The sequence below is a fragment of the Tachysurus fulvidraco genome, chromosome 6, assembly GCF_022655615.1.
Source record: "Tachysurus fulvidraco isolate hzauxx_2018 chromosome 6, HZAU_PFXX_2.0, whole genome shotgun sequence".
Taxonomy (NCBI): domain Eukaryota; kingdom Metazoa; phylum Chordata; class Actinopteri; order Siluriformes; family Bagridae; genus Tachysurus; species Tachysurus fulvidraco.
Genome location: NC_062523.1, coordinates 31,937,167 through 31,952,166, shown reverse-complemented (window position 1 = coordinate 31,952,166; position 15,000 = coordinate 31,937,167). Strand labels below are relative to the sequence as shown.

Here is a 15,000-nt window from a genome sequence, read left to right as displayed (position 1 = left end):
GTCATTCTGTGAAGTTTGCATTGAAGCCATCGGACTTCAGGAACACAACCAAACCCTAACCCTAACTATTGATTAATTCTGGATATCTTTTATATACTATTACTCATCTTATCCCTACTACTGATCTAAAGACACACCACTGGGCAAGGACTGTCCCCATAAAAACTGTCTACCTAATATAAATGTGAACACCCTTGAAGTTTCGAGACATTAAAGCTGTCCCAATGCCTACAGTATGGACAGCCAGGTTACAGGCCAAATTCAAAGTGACAACACTGCCAGAATATTTGTATTAACCACAAAAACATGTAAGTATTCTACTGGTTTTTATGAGATTTAATATAAAATGAAGATTATCCAGTTTTTCTAAAATAGACTTTGGACAAGTTTGTACAGAATTCAGTCACAGTCCCTAGACATTGGCCAGGTCGTCTGAGAGTGTGATACCGTTAGGCCTTAGACATGCTCACATGCTCATTAATGTATCTTTCTAGTTCCTCACTTTCTGAGCATTTCTTCAACTGCTTATGTTAATGAATATGGATTGTGTTTGTACTTTAAACAACATTCAAATAAAGTAGTAAAAATAATGTTATCTTCTTGTGTCATTGCCCTAAGCTACTCAACACCACATGGACACAGTCAACACTGTCCGTATGCACTGATGAACCATCACCAGATTTAATTGTTTTCTGATAGCCAGGATGACTCCGGATAATGTGGCAGAACCGAGTGCCTGTTAGTTATTAATGGTGTTATCAGAAATCCCTGCACTCGCTCATCAGTGAAGATATTAAACTCAATTTATTTGTAGAGCGCTTTTATTTCCCGTTGTCTCAAATCAGCTTTACAGAAGTATGGAAACATAATTTATTTATTTATCAATTAATTAATTAATCTATTTATTTATCTATCTATTTATTTATCTATTTATCGATAAATGAATAGATAGATAAATAAATAAGAACAAATAAGAATAAAAATAAATAAATATAAAGTTTAAAATTAATTTTAAAAAGATTAAGTTAAAAATATAATATATTATACATCTGTCCCTGTCCCTAATGATCAATCCCGAGGTGACGATGATGAGGAAAAACTCCCTGAGATGATAAGAGGAACCTTGAGAGGAACCAGACTCAGAAGAGAACCTCATCCCCATCTGGGTGACACTCTACAGTAAATAGTGTAAATGTAAATAATGTCCTTTCTACAACAGTTTATAACAGTGCAGCCGAGAGCTCCTGAGGAACTAATGGGTCATCATAACCTCTGAGTTCAGCTCAGACCTGCTGATAAACACCAGAACATACAGCTGACTGACACAACATTGGTACAGAAGAAGACATGACAGTCTCTGGGTGGCTTCATACACAACAGAATAGTCCCCACCTGACAGCTGAAAGCCCATGTACTAACACTCAGGGTTATTTCTTGTCCCTGTACATTGCAGCCATCAAATTACACCGAGGGTACAAAACCACAGACGTTATCTGTTCCTATGGGATCTACAGTATGTTCATCTGTGACAATGTCTCTCAGTGTGCAGGGCACCAGGACATTCTCCACACTAGTGAACATCAGAGGAGGACCTGGAATTAACTGGACAACTTGAGGCCATGAGCAGAACACCAATAATGGTGTAGTGTGTCCTGACCCACATTGTGCCCCAAAAGTGAATCACATGACTGAACTTGTCCCAGTGTGTGTGTGCCTCCGGGTCCAGCTGCCATTCTCCTGAACATAGACATTGTCTGGATAGTGCATCTGCCACTCTATCAAGCTGCCCATGAAGATGAATTGCCCACAGTGAAGCTAGCTACAGATGAGAACACTTTCTGTGTAAGGCAGAAGGCAGCACATTGAGTACATTGAGGAGATTCAGACCTCAGACTGTTACAAAGGCTCTGCAGTAGTGCATGAGCTGCTCGGTGTATGAGCCGCTGTGCATGGTTTCAGTTCCAAGATCACCTCAATACCTTAATGATGTATTTAGTCAATGTCTATTCATTCTCAGACACATTAGATATATCTTGAACTTTTTTCCTATGAATGTAGGCCAGAAATCCAGTGTGTTTGCACTTTGCTTATACACACAGAGTCTCCACTGGGATCAATAACCAAATCACAAGAGCTTTGTGGTTTGCTGAACAGACATACAGGTGGTATTAGGTGATGAGTAAAGAAAGCACTTTGCACTTCGGTTATACATGTGGGAAAAAAGGGTGTGAAATAAGTGACCACACAGAAGAGCTGTTATAACACAGACTGCTAGAATAAAATGAGTCTTATAGTAAGGAGTGTGATCACACAGAGCATCACAGCTTGCTGCATATGGAGCTGCAGAGCATCAGCGTGACCCTGCTGTACGCCTCCCAAAGCTCCTACGCTGGACACGTGATCAGAACTGGACCAAAGCAGGATGGGTCTGATGACTCACGTTTCCTTCTACATCATGTGGAGCCTTCCCAGGACACACACACACACACACACACACACACAGACACAGACACAGACACACACACAGACACACACACAGACACACACACAGACACACACACAGACACACACACACACACAGACACACAGACACAGACACACACACACAGACACAGACACACACACAGACACACACACAGACACACACACACACTCATATGGGGGCTTGTGTGTGTCCTGGGAATCCTTAAATACATGCAGGATGTTTTTTGTGTAATTTTCCCATCATTTATATAATCAGAAGAATTCTGTAATTTTGATCACATGTAGTAGTGTGTAAATCACCTCACAAACAAAATAAAACACACTTCTGTTACAACTTACATGCACACATGTTCATTTACTTATAGCAAAAGAAAGGTAAATTGTCGTATTACAAACATACAGTATAATAAACATTTTAAATAAACAGCGTTAATTCATTAATAATAATAATAATTATCATAACAACAAAAACCAAAGCATAGGAGCATGACCATGGTTTACGTTGTAGTTGGAAAACCTGCAATTTAAGGACTTTTACAAGACGAAGGTGTTATGGATACTTAAATGTAATTGGTGTAAGTGGTGGTGTGATGTACATGAGTGGTGTAAGTGGTGGTGTGATGTACATGAGTGGTGTAAGTGGTGGTGTGATGTACACCAGTGGTGTAAGTGGTGGTGTGATGTACATGAGTGGTGTAAGTGGTGGTGTGATGTACATGAGTGGTGTAAGTGGTGGTGTGATGTACACCAGTGGTGTAAGTGGTGATGTGATGTACATGAGCGGTGTAAGTGGTGGTGTGATGTACATGAGTGGTGTAAGTGGTGGTGTGATGTACATGAGTGGTGTAAGTGGTGATGTGATGTACACCAGTGGTGTAAGTGGTGGTGTGATGTACATGAGTGGTGTAAGTGGTGGTGTGATGTACACCAGTGGTGTAAGTGGTGGTGTGATGTACATGAGTGGTGTAAGTGGTGGTGTGATGTACATGAGTGGTGTAAGTGGTGGTGTGATGTACATGAGTGGTGTAAGTGGTGGTGTGATGTACACCAGTAGTGTAAGTGGTGGTGTGATGTACATGAGTGGTGTAAGTGGTGGTGTGATGTACATGAGTGGTGTAAGTGGTGGTGTGATGTACATGAGTGGTGTAAGTGGTGGTGTGATGTACATGAGTGGTGTAAGTGGTGGTGTGATGTACATGAGCAGTATAGCCTTTGACTGAGGATTAATACTCATTAAGCTCCGCCCCCACAAGCATGGCAACATCGCTCGCCATCTTAAGGTTAATCGCTCTCTGTACCAGCTGGTGATAACGCTTTATCTCCACAAACTGGGGGAGCTGAACACTCTTTTCTTTTAACCACTGCTCACGACTAATATGAACAAAGAGATCACTACTGGGGTCTTCCACACCACCACGGATTAGAGCGACCACGCCTTCTTTTGTAGTGCGAATCTCATGCTCCATGGACAGGGCGGGGCTTCTGTTTCGGTCCTTCCCAGATTTTTTAAGTTTAATACAATGAGAAACAGGAAGGAAGTTGCACAAAATATCCAGGAAATGAAGCAAGCCCAGCTGATCGCTGTAAAGTAAAAGGTCAGGATAAGTTTTTTTGGTTGTTAATAATGAGAAAAAACAATCATGTGATTAAAAAAAATGATAATAAAATACAAAAGAGTTTTCTCACCTACAACAGACATCCAGCATTCCATGGAAGGAGCTGCAGGGTTTCCAGTGGAGAAGCATCGTGCCGGACAGTGGACTGGAACACAGCAAATACTGTAGACTGATTTTTATTCTTTTAGCTCTGAATTTCTCCTCCAAAAAGCACAAAACGTCCACCAAGGTGTGATCGGTACTTATGATGTGAAAATGCCACGACTCAAACGCTGCCATCAGACTCAGCAGATCCTCCCTGGATTCATCTGGACAATAATAAAAATGAGCTGCAAGCTGCTAAGATACACATTACAACATCCAGCATGCTGAAATCTCCTGTGGAACACCAACACAACCACACGCCTGGAGCAGCACACATTACCTGAGTCAATGCTGCAGTCCTCGAAGAGTCGGGGCTGAAATTTGCCCTCCAGTGCACCTTTTAAATCTAAATGTACTAACTGACAATGCTGAGATGTTCTCCCTGCTTCCCTGGTAGAGAAGCTAAGCAGAACAGAGCACTTAACGGGGTCAGAGGTGAGTAACGGGGCCAGATCTGTGGTGATGATTACGGCTGGACCACTAGGAAACCTGCTCCTTTTAGCATTGGGAGGTCCAGGGGCAGCAGACGTCAGGGGTTCAGGGTAAAAAATGACTTTATTCACACTCCGAACCATAGGGGGCGTCGCTATAATGGCAGCGATCATATTTTCAGATTCTGTCCTAAAAGGAAAACAGAACCATTAAATGAGAAGCAGCTGAAGTCACATACAGACTGTCGGATTTATTTAAAATTCTGTTAAAATTATTTTCTTGTTTTCTTTGTCTTTATATGGATTGTTTTAAATAAGGTTTTAAAATTATTGTTGGTATATAAAAAGGTACAAAATAATAATAATGTTTCTATTCTGAAAGCTGAAATCCAGAGAGAGAGAGAGAGAGGGAAGGGGGTGGGTGGGAGAGAGAGGGAGAGAGAGAGGGAGGGAGAGAGAGAGAGAGAGAGAGAGAGAGAGAGAAGGGGTGGAGGGGAGCGAGATAGAGAGAGATAGAGAAACGAGAGAAGGTGGGGAGGTGAGATATCTAGAGACTCTCTCCTTTTTTCTCTCTTGCTCTCTCTCTATCTCTCTCTCTCTCCCCTCTCCCTCTCTCATTTTTTCTTCTCTCTCTCCCCCCTCTCTCTCTACATCTCTCCTCTCTCTATCGCTCTCCCACTCTCTCGCGATCTCCTCTCTCTCTCTCTCTCTCTCTCTCCATCTCTCTCTCTCTCTCTCTCTCCATCTCTCTCTCTCTCTCTCTCTATCTCTTCTCTTCTCTCCCCTCTCTCTCTCTCTCCTCTTATCTATCTCTACCTTACATTTTTTCTCTCTTCTCTCTCTCTCTCTCTCTCTCTCTCCTCGCCCCTCTCTTCTCTTCTCTCTCTCTCTCTCTCTTCTCTCTCTCTGCTCTCCTTTTTTCTTTCTCTCTCTCTCTCCCTCTCTCTATCTCTCTCTCTCTTTCTCTCTCTCTCTCTTCTCCTTTTTTCTCTCTTCTCTCTCTCTCTTCTCTCTCCCACTCTCTCTCTCTCGTCTCTCTCTCCTCCTCTCCCCTCTCTCTCTCTCTCTCTCCGCCTCTCTCCTTCCTCTCTCTCTCTCTCGTCTCCCATCTCTCTCTCTCTCTCTCTCTCTTCTCTCTTCTCTCTCTCTCCCCTCTCCTCTTTTCTCGTCTTCTCTCTTCTCTTCTCATTCTCTCCCCTCTCTCGGAGAGAGAGAGAGAGATTCCTTCGAGAAACAGTTGAGGAATTCTGTGGCACTTAAAAGAGAAAATATAATCACACGGTGTGAAAGAAACTTTTCTGAAGGCCTACACAGCCTTGGGAGAATAAAAAAGAAAAGAATAAGAGATTAGACCAAAAATCAAAGAGAATAAGGGAATGTCCTTTTCCCCTTCAACGAGCTTTTGTTCACTTTCCTACTGGGTGGATTTTTATTCATGACCAGAAGACTTTAGAATAGAACAGAAAGGAAACATCAGGATAAAACAAGAGATGATGAGAAGAGAAGTAAATGACATGAAAAGAAAGAATATGACAAAAGAAGATAGAACAATAACATACACTAAACACTAAAGTAATACAATAGAAGTTAAGATAGTAGAAAAAGGCAGAGCTGAGATGACAACAGTTACATAAAAGAAAGATGAGGTATAACAGAAGACAGGAGAGCAGAAGGTAGGCAAGTGTGAGAAACTTTTATTAGCATAAAATAGGCTGAGGATCTAAAGATGACATCACAGTGTAGGGCAGGGGTCTACAGGGCCCACAAGGCAGGGGTCCACAGGGCAGGGGTCTACAGGGTCTACAGGGCCCACAAGGCAGGGGTCCACAGGGTCTACAGGGCCTACAAGGCAGGGGTCCACAGGGCCTGCAGGGCCCACAAGGCAGGGGTCCACAGGGCAGGGGTCTACAGGGCCTACAGGGCCCACAGGGTCTACAGGGCCTACATGGCAGGGGTCCACAGGGCCTGCAGGGCCCACAAGGCAGGAGTACACAGGGCCTACAGGGCCCACAAGGCAGGGGTCTACAGGGCCTACAGGGCCTAAAGGGCAGGGGTCTACAGGGTCTACAGGGCAGGGGTCTACAGGGCAGGGGCCTACAGGGCAGGGGTCTACAAGGTCTACAGGGCAGGGGCCTACAGGGCAGGGGCCTACAAGGTCTACAGGGCAGGGGCCTACAGGGTCTACAGGGCCTAAAGGGCAGGGGTCTACAGGGTCTACAGGGCAGGGGTCTACAGGGTCTACAGGGCAGGGGTCTACAGGGCCCACAAGGCAGGGGAGGCCAATTGTTAAAATGTCGGATTACTGATTAGAAGGTTGTGAGTTCTAATCCTAAAACTGCCAAGCTGTCACTGCTGATTAATCCTCAACTGCTTAATTGTATGAATGAGATAAATGTAAGTTTTTCTGGATAAAGGCTTCTAGCAAGTGCTGTAAATGTTTAACAACCAGAGATGAAATCCAATAATAAAAATAGGATAGACAGATGACATCATCGTACAGGTGAATGGGTGAAAATCATACAGATAACAGACTGAAGAAATACATGATAATAGAAATGAATAACAGAAAGAAACTAGAGGACATAAAACAGAAGAAATATACGAGAACGGAGTGACGGGCGACTAGGATTTAGCAGAAGTTTTGTCACAGTTAGACAGAGGGGGTGAGAGAGAGAGAGAGAGAGAGAGAGCGAGTCTGTTCCCATAGAAACCAGATTGAGAATGTTTTTTAATGGATAGATATCTGAAGTAAATGAACACACTACACTCTGAGGAGGTGAGGAAAATAAAGATGTGCTCAGTGCAGACTGTAGTGAGAACTGAGACGTCCTCATTCACAGATGTGTGATATGTCCAGCTGTATCACTCATCACTGGGTACATCACATCACAACATACATAACATGCTGTGATTACACACCACCTTAACATCACTACCACTACTGAGGTGAATCATATGCAGCACAGTCCTAGAACACACTGGAGGGGGCACACACACATACAGGAGGGGGCACACACACACACATACAGGAGGGGGCACACACACACACATACAGGAGGGGGCACACACACACACACACACATACAGGAGGGGGCACACACACACACACACACACACACACACACACATACAGGAGGGGACACACACACACATACAGGAGGGGACACACACACACACATACAGGAGGGGGCACACACACACACACACACACACACACATACAGGAGGGGACACACACACACACATACAGGAGGGGACACACACACACACATACAGGAGGGGACACACACACACACATACAGGAGGGGACACACACACACACATACAGGAGGGGACACACACACACACATACAGGAGGGGACACACACACACACACATACAGGAGGGGACACACACACACATATACAGGAGGGGACACACACACACATATACAGGAGGGGACACACACACACACATACAGGAGGGGACACACACACACACATACAGGAGGGGACACACACACACACATACAGGAGGGGACACACACACACATATACAGGAGGGGACACACACACCATTACGTTCTCTGAAAATTTATTTGTAGTTATTATTGGCTTACATTTGATTCGTCAGAGATAAAAGTGCACCAAAAACAAGCCTCTGGCCAACGACTCTGTGCCAAACTCTCTCTACTTTCAGAAGACTCTCGTCTGAGTTCGTTTCCCTCCTCACATATGGCGTGCACTCGTCCTCCTCGCTCTGTTCATCCAACAGAGACACCAGACCTTCCTGTAATACAGACAGTGTTTAAAGTGTAAGAGCTCCTGCACACTGCACCATTACACACTACCCCCAGTATGTAGTACGTACAGTCATATGATTATGAAATGTAAAGCCATCCAAACCAGTGACTGTGGAAAAGTATAACACAGCTGAGATTCTATCGACAAGCAGGTTTGAGAGTTTCGCTTTTATACAGAGAAGAATCACAGACTCACTTCATTCTCAATTCTGGGCATTTTGGGATGTTGAATTCTCTGTTTTACTAAACGTTAATGTTAAACATGCTAAACAGTGCCAACTATTCTGGAATTACACACACAAAGCACACATGTACGTCTCGTGTACTGTTTAATACATGTATAAAGAGACCTGCAGTGCAGGAGATGCGACGTGCTTCTGGTCGGATAAAAGGTCATGGAGAGCAGAGACACACTGCAGGATGACGTGATCTTTAACATGCAGATCTCTCTGGAGGTTCTGGAGGAAGACCAAACCGCTCTGTTCAAAACAACACATTCACAGATGACACATGAAACACCTGGGCGACGTAAATGACCTGTCATTATCACCTGAATCACATCTCATCAAATTAAATGATGTACCAGATCAGGTAAGTGTCGTGGTTCATTAAAGTGTTTTATAAAGACGACGCTTCGTACCTGGAGTCTGGCGTCTAGTGCTTGAATTGTCAAAGTTACGTTTTCCTCTGCGTCCTCGCACCGATTGACATCTTCACTCTCTGCTGTTCCACACTGGAGAGAAAAAGAAATGATTTAAGCAGCGATTATTCAGAATGGAACGTAATTTCACACATTGTACTGAACTTCACATCCATCAGTGTGTTGCAGTCATGACAGTGAAATACACTCACTGTCCAATCGCAGCCCTAAGACATAATCCACCTGAACCAAATGAGCATGTAACATCACTATTAGCCAAATGCAGCTAATTCTTCATCTGAGCTTTGGTTTGTTACACCGGTAACAGGGTCCAGTAGTAACACGTGTTATAACTCAACTCATCAGTTTATTAACACGTCGCTCATGAGAATAAAACTTACGTCACAATTTAGATACTCTGGAACACAGATGGAGCTAAAAACTATCAACAATAACAGTATTGTTTAACATGAACATGGAAAGTGATGAGACACCGATGGCAACTGACGGAGTAACTGATGCCACAGAGATCTGTGAGGAGGAATTTCCCCAGGATTCTGTCTGCTGAGTCGATGTCCTCAAAAAGCAGCAACATCTGCTCAAACCCTGCATGAAGGAAATCATCCACGAGTAAAAGTCGTACGTCTGTCCAGCACGCAGCCACCTGGGGAGGACAGAGGCGTCGTTTTATTACATCTCTTTAAAAAAAACTAAACTAATGACACACAAAAGACAAATCAGGAGCAGGATCGCTGAGGCAGAATCACGTGTCCTTTTTAGAGCTACTGAAAAATACTGAGCCTTTTTTTGTCCTGTTTTATGATGCTGTCGAAATGCATTAAAATGACCTAATTAGCCGCCTGTAAGTAAATAAAACTAAAGCTCAGTAACTAGCTCACTAGTGTGAAATCTAACAAAGATATCTGTTTACGTGATGAATCATTTGGTATCAGCAGCTATTCCAGGTCATGTTTTCTACACACAGTCAAACACATAAATCCTCATTAGTTACAGTTACATCCATTCTCCTGTTCAGGGTTTAGCTCTCTGTATTAAACCCGTAACTACAACATCAAACCCAGCACAAGAAACTTACTGCTAGTAACACAACAGAGTTCAGTGCTACACAACAGAAGTCAGTGCTACACAACAGAAGTCAGTGCTACACAACAGAAGTCAGTGCTACACAACAGAAGTCAGTGCTACACAACATCTCTGATCGAATACAAAGACTCAGAGTCTGAACTGATGGTTAGTCTAATAGTGAATCTTTCTGTTAACCAACCAGGGCAACAAGGACCGCTTTATTTAGCTCGGTGTATGATTTACAAATTGCCCCTTGTTCTCAAATCGTGTTTAAAGTTTAAAAGCTTTTACCAGGTTACTGTACTGTAGGAAGATGCTGTAGATCCTCCTCGTGATATTTTCACAATCTGCTTTGATTGACATCATTAATCATGAAACACATCCAGATCTCTGTCGTTTAGTGAGAAAACCCACACTAGGCTTACATCACATAGCATCACCTGATAGTGTAAAACAGTTTAAAGTGGCATTAACAGCATCTGTAATGTTATGTGGATCTTCTTCTTCTGCGTTTTTTTCCTGGAAGAGTTTTCATTTTTAATGCACCTTTATTGAAGAGGACAGGGAACCTCTCCAGGACCTGAGCTGATACTCTGGGAGATGACACTGAAATACCTACAGCACATCTACGACTTTTAACACGGCACACCTTAAGAATACCATAAAACCTACCTTGAAGGTATCTTTCCACACAGCACAGACATTCCCGTGCTCGAAAACGACAACGAGGATGCAGCCGCTTCCTGTGTGAACGGTCCGAACGCTTCGGGGCTCTTCGTACGGAAGAAGACACACTTCTTCTGGAAGTCCATTTTCAAACCAAACCAGTTGTCTCCTACAAGTGGCAGCTACAACAGAAGATCTCAGAGATCCAGCTACTTCCTTGGCTGAAACCACCAGCATACATCGAACAACCGAACTGTAGGCACTGGGTAAAAGACAATCAGCACTAAAAGTCCTTCCATCGTCTAAGAAGTAAAGAACAGTTTTATCTTCCCCGTCATTTCCCTCTTCGGTCATCTTTTGCAAACCAAGAACTGCTAATGGTCTTTGTGGAAGGGGAAACTCGCCAAGAAAATTGACCTTCAGACGTATTGGGACTTCCTTCACGCTGCCAGTTTCTGCAGACGTGTAAAAGACCATGTCCTCGTGACGCCACACTAGAGTGGGTCCATGGAAAATTGAGACATCCTTGCCCATCTCATAAGGCAATGAAAATTCCACATGTAGTTTTGCACTGGTTCTACTGCTTAAAGAGTAAAGCATGTATTTAAACCCTTGAGATGCCTTCCGGTGAAGCCTCAGCAAAATGCACACGGCTCTCTGCCTCGTTTTTAAGTTGATGGCAGCAGTGCAGTGAACAATACTGACTGCTCTGGAGGTGTTTTCGTACATAGGGGTTATTTTATCGTCCTCATTTATGAAGGTGGCCGAGTCTCGGGCGAAGGACATCCGCCAGAAAATGATCTCAGAGCCTCTTGAGCTGGGATACTTGCACTGAAAGATAAGCAGGTCACCGTGCAGTGTGACCATGTGGAGGCGCTGATGCACTGAGGCCATCTTTGTTACATCACACAGGACAAACTGAACGAGGTCTGAAGAGCAGAGCTGCAGTTCCAGCTGGTGACAGTATTAGGGTTTGGACAGAAGCTGTGCAGAAGAACAACCGTGGGGACGTTTGGAGGACAAGCAACACAACTTGAAACTGTGAAATGAGCTGCAATGATTGAAAGATTCGACATTATCTTCAACAGGAACAAGCAGAATGCTGCAAAAAAGGGACACAAATAACTTGTGAAGGACATTAAGTGGAGGGTCACACTATAAAGTCATAACACCATGCATCAACATCCCAAACTTACTGACACGTAACAATGTATGAACCATTTCATCTTATCATATACGTATATAACCTCTCATTAAATGTGTAGAAACTTTCTGAAATAAAATAAAGTGTAGAATGTAATAACAGACTCATATGTATATATATAAATAAATATATATATATATATACACACACACACACACACACTCGTGCTCTCACACACACAGTATATATATACACACACACACACACACACACACACACACACACTGTATACATACATACACACACACAGTATATATATACACACACATATATCACACACAATACTATCACTAGGCCACGCCCACCTGTCACATATCTAGCTCCATGTAGACAGATGGTGACATCAGGACAGGTAGACAGACATCAGGACAGGTAGACAGACATCAGGACAGGTAGACAGACATCAGGACAGGTAGACAGACATCAGGACAGGTAGACAGACATCAGGACAGGTAGACAGACATCAGGACAGGTAGACAGACATCAGGACAGGTAGACAGACATCAGGACAGGTAGACAGACATCAGGACAGGTAGACAGACATCAGGACCTTCACATGAGACATCAGTTTGGAGTTGTACAGAGTTCCAATAACACATCAGGAAGGACAGAGTACACAATAACACATCAGGAAGGACAGAGTACACAATACCACATCAGGAAGGACATTTACACCGCTGTTCCCTTTAGTCCTGTAAACACACTCAGATAAAAACAAAGTGCACTAAACATTACCTCAGGAAATAATCTTAGTAAACCTTTCCCGCCAAACTTCTTCCTCAAGCCGTGCTCCAATTGGACAATACTATCCAATCCTAGCTCAGGTACCGATATACATCTATCCAATCCAAGCGCAGATTGGGTGGGACTTGTAACAACTATTGTTTTTGTTTTCAGGAATCTGTTTCCAAAAAAGTATATCTATATGGTATCATTTAATAAAACTAGTATTTTGTGAATATATGAGTGCTTTTCTTGCTTTAACATAAAAGCCAAGTTTATCTCTTACATCACGCCCCAGAACAAAATATCTGCTTCGCAGATCCAATATGGCGCCCATTAGGGAACAGTTACATAGAATCAAAATGGCGGACACCGAGCTGCAGTTTCAGGAAACACAACATTTTTACTAGAAATCTCCGGATTAAAAACCCCTGACAGATGTTGCCAGATTGGTGGATTCATAGTCATTTAAACTGTTATCCATCTGCCTTTAAAAATAATTACAATAAAATGGAATAAAATGCATTGCATCAGTGAACAAAACCTATTTCATATCCAACATGCAGGTAATGGACATTATTTCTTTATTTGGATTGTAATAAAATTAAGGTTAAGGTTAGGACACTTTTGTTAACAATTATTCTGATTGGTCAGAAGGAGTTTATTAAGCATTAGTGCAACTGAAAAACACATTAATGTTTATTATATAATATCTTACCATTTTAATACCATTGAATACATTTCCATTTTTATACCTTACCATTTTTATACCCTAACATTTCTACAGCTCATTTACTAGCACATGTAGCTTTATATAGAGAAAAGCTGGTTAATGTTTGGCACAGTGAAGATTTCTGTAAGGAGAATGTTAACACTTTTGTAAGGAGTCTCCAGTGTCAGTGCCTTACGTCACAATTTAGATACTCTAGAACACAGATGGAGCTAAAAACTATCAACAATAACCTGAATAACAGTACTGTTTAACATGAACATGCAAAGTGATGAGACACCGATGGCAACTGATGGAGTAACTGATGCCACAGAGATCTGTGAGGAGGAATTTTCTACAGGATTCTGTTAATTCAACAATATTATTTATTATTAATGCTGAACACACACCATTACACTGTTACTGAAACTTTGAACTGAAAAGTTTGTTTAAGAGGTGAAAAGTGTGGATGCAGTAAAACAGCCGATTTGTGACGCACCCTTACAGTTAGTGTAAGAGGAATTTGTACTCTGAATTTGGCCCAATCTGGCAACCCGGATGTGACAGTCTGTACAAACAAACATGGCGGACGCTGCACAGCCTGAGCCGGAGCAGGTTAGAGCTAAAAATCTGGGAATTTCGCGCTTTTCTCTACAACTACAGCTCAGAAATAACTCCATATGTTGTTTATCTTTTAAAGGAATTAGAGATCAAGATTCAGGAAACGCGTCAGAGGTTTAAACATGAGTTCATACAAGGTGAGTGTTTTAATGACTTCAGTTCCTCTAAAGTTCTTCCATCTGAACATCTCCTGAACATCTCCTGACCTTCTCCTGAACATCTCCTGAACATCTCCTGACCTTCTCCTGAACATCTGATAGATCCGTGTTACAGTGCACAATAATCACAGGTCAGGGCTACAAGTGTGCACTAAATCCCTGCTTGGGTCCCAGATGGCACCTTGAAGTGTCCTTCTGTTCCTGATGAATAAAGATGAACTTCTTTAAGTTTAAACTGCTGTAGGATCTGGTTTATAGGACCTACATGTCAGGTGTGTGTTTTACTTTCACTCTGTAATATCCGTCATGATGAGTGACCTCATGTTTGTCTGGGTTTCTGTTCCACTTCCTCACATTCGTGCCTGAGAATGGTGTAGAAAATACGGACCGGAGAAGAAAACCTGGTCTTTTTCATTCTAATACCACTAAAGAGACTTTAATATATAAGTAAATACTAATATGATGATATAAGAGAAGTAAATAAACACCTAATAATCATCTCAGCATTTTATCGTTTATTTCTGCATGAAGATTCTTAATGAGATTAAAGTTCTTTGCAGTCGTCAGTAAAACATCACGACCGGCGGCTCAGACGCTGAACCTGCTGCAGCTTCACACATGAGAGAGATCAGTGTTTTATTTGTTTCTGTCCCACGTGGTCAGAAGTGAAGACAGAAAGTAAACACACTTCTTCACTTGAGCACTTTATATTATACACTATAATTATTTCCAGAGGGA

The 15,000-nt window shown here is 42.5% G+C and overlaps 3 protein-coding genes across 8 annotated transcripts in view; 2 read left to right on the top strand and 1 right to left on the bottom strand.

The window, feature by feature from the left end:
• The window catches only part of glra2 (glycine receptor, alpha 2), a 15,671-nt gene extending 15,081 nt beyond the window's left edge, over positions 1-590 (top strand). For all 3 annotated transcript variants that reach the window (XR_003440462.2, XM_027145347.2, XM_027145346.2), the window contains one exon: positions 1-590. This exon is cut by the window's left edge. The gene's annotated coding sequence lies outside the window, so the exon portion shown is untranslated.
• Positions 591-2,824: 2,234 nt separating this feature from the next.
• Positions 2,825-12,962, bottom strand: fancb (FA complementation group B). Of its 3 annotated transcripts, none has more exons than XM_047814947.1 (9): positions 12,787-12,962; positions 10,854-11,949; positions 9,604-9,759; positions 9,096-9,188; positions 8,806-8,934; positions 8,273-8,442; positions 4,525-4,865; positions 4,171-4,408; positions 2,825-4,065 (listed from the first exon to the last, which is right to left on the bottom strand). In XM_047814947.1, the coding sequence occupies exons 2-9, from the start codon at positions 11,739-11,741 to the stop codon at positions 3,708-3,710; spliced, it is 2,373 nt and encodes a 790-aa protein (XP_047670903.1). In that variant the 5' UTR covers positions 11,742-11,949; positions 12,787-12,962; the 3' UTR covers positions 2,825-3,707. The 3 variants fall into 3 exon arrangements, with proteins under 3 accessions (XP_047670903.1, XP_027001164.2, XP_047670902.1); XM_027145363.2 differs by lacking the exon at positions 12,787-12,962 and adding an exon at positions 12,704-12,760; XM_047814946.1 differs by lacking the exon at positions 12,787-12,962 and adding an exon at positions 12,357-12,503.
• A 1,029-nt stretch (positions 12,963-13,991) lies between these two features.
• Positions 13,992-15,000, top strand: part of mospd2 (motile sperm domain containing 2) — a 14,312-nt gene continuing 13,303 nt past the window's right edge. Inside the window, exons 1-2 of one of the 2 annotated variants that reach the window (XM_027145364.2) lie at positions 13,992-14,098; positions 14,184-14,241. In XM_027145364.2, coding sequence (XP_027001165.2) covers positions 14,066-14,098; positions 14,184-14,241 — 91 coding nt within the window. In that variant the 5' untranslated portion in view covers positions 13,992-14,065. Of the gene's footprint in view, positions 14,099-14,183; positions 14,242-14,513; positions 14,535-15,000 lie in introns of those variants that run through there. The other variant, XM_047814948.1, reaches the window with a different exon arrangement.

What these genes read in the sequence shown, in the direction of transcription:
- fancb (XM_047814947.1), bottom strand. Translation starts at nt 11,741, where the DNA reads ATGGCCTCAGTGCATCAGCGCCTCCACATGGTCACACTGCACGGTGAC. An exon ending in TCGCATCTCCTGCACTGCAG is followed by an intron (nt 8,443 to 8,805) that starts GTCTCTTTATAC and finishes TCTGTATTACAG; the next exon opens with GAAGGTCTGGTGTCTCTGTT. An exon ending in GGACTGCAGCATTGACTCAG is followed by an intron (nt 4,409 to 4,524) that starts GTAATGTGTGCT and finishes ATTATTGTCCAG; the next exon opens with ATGAATCCAGGGAGGATCTG.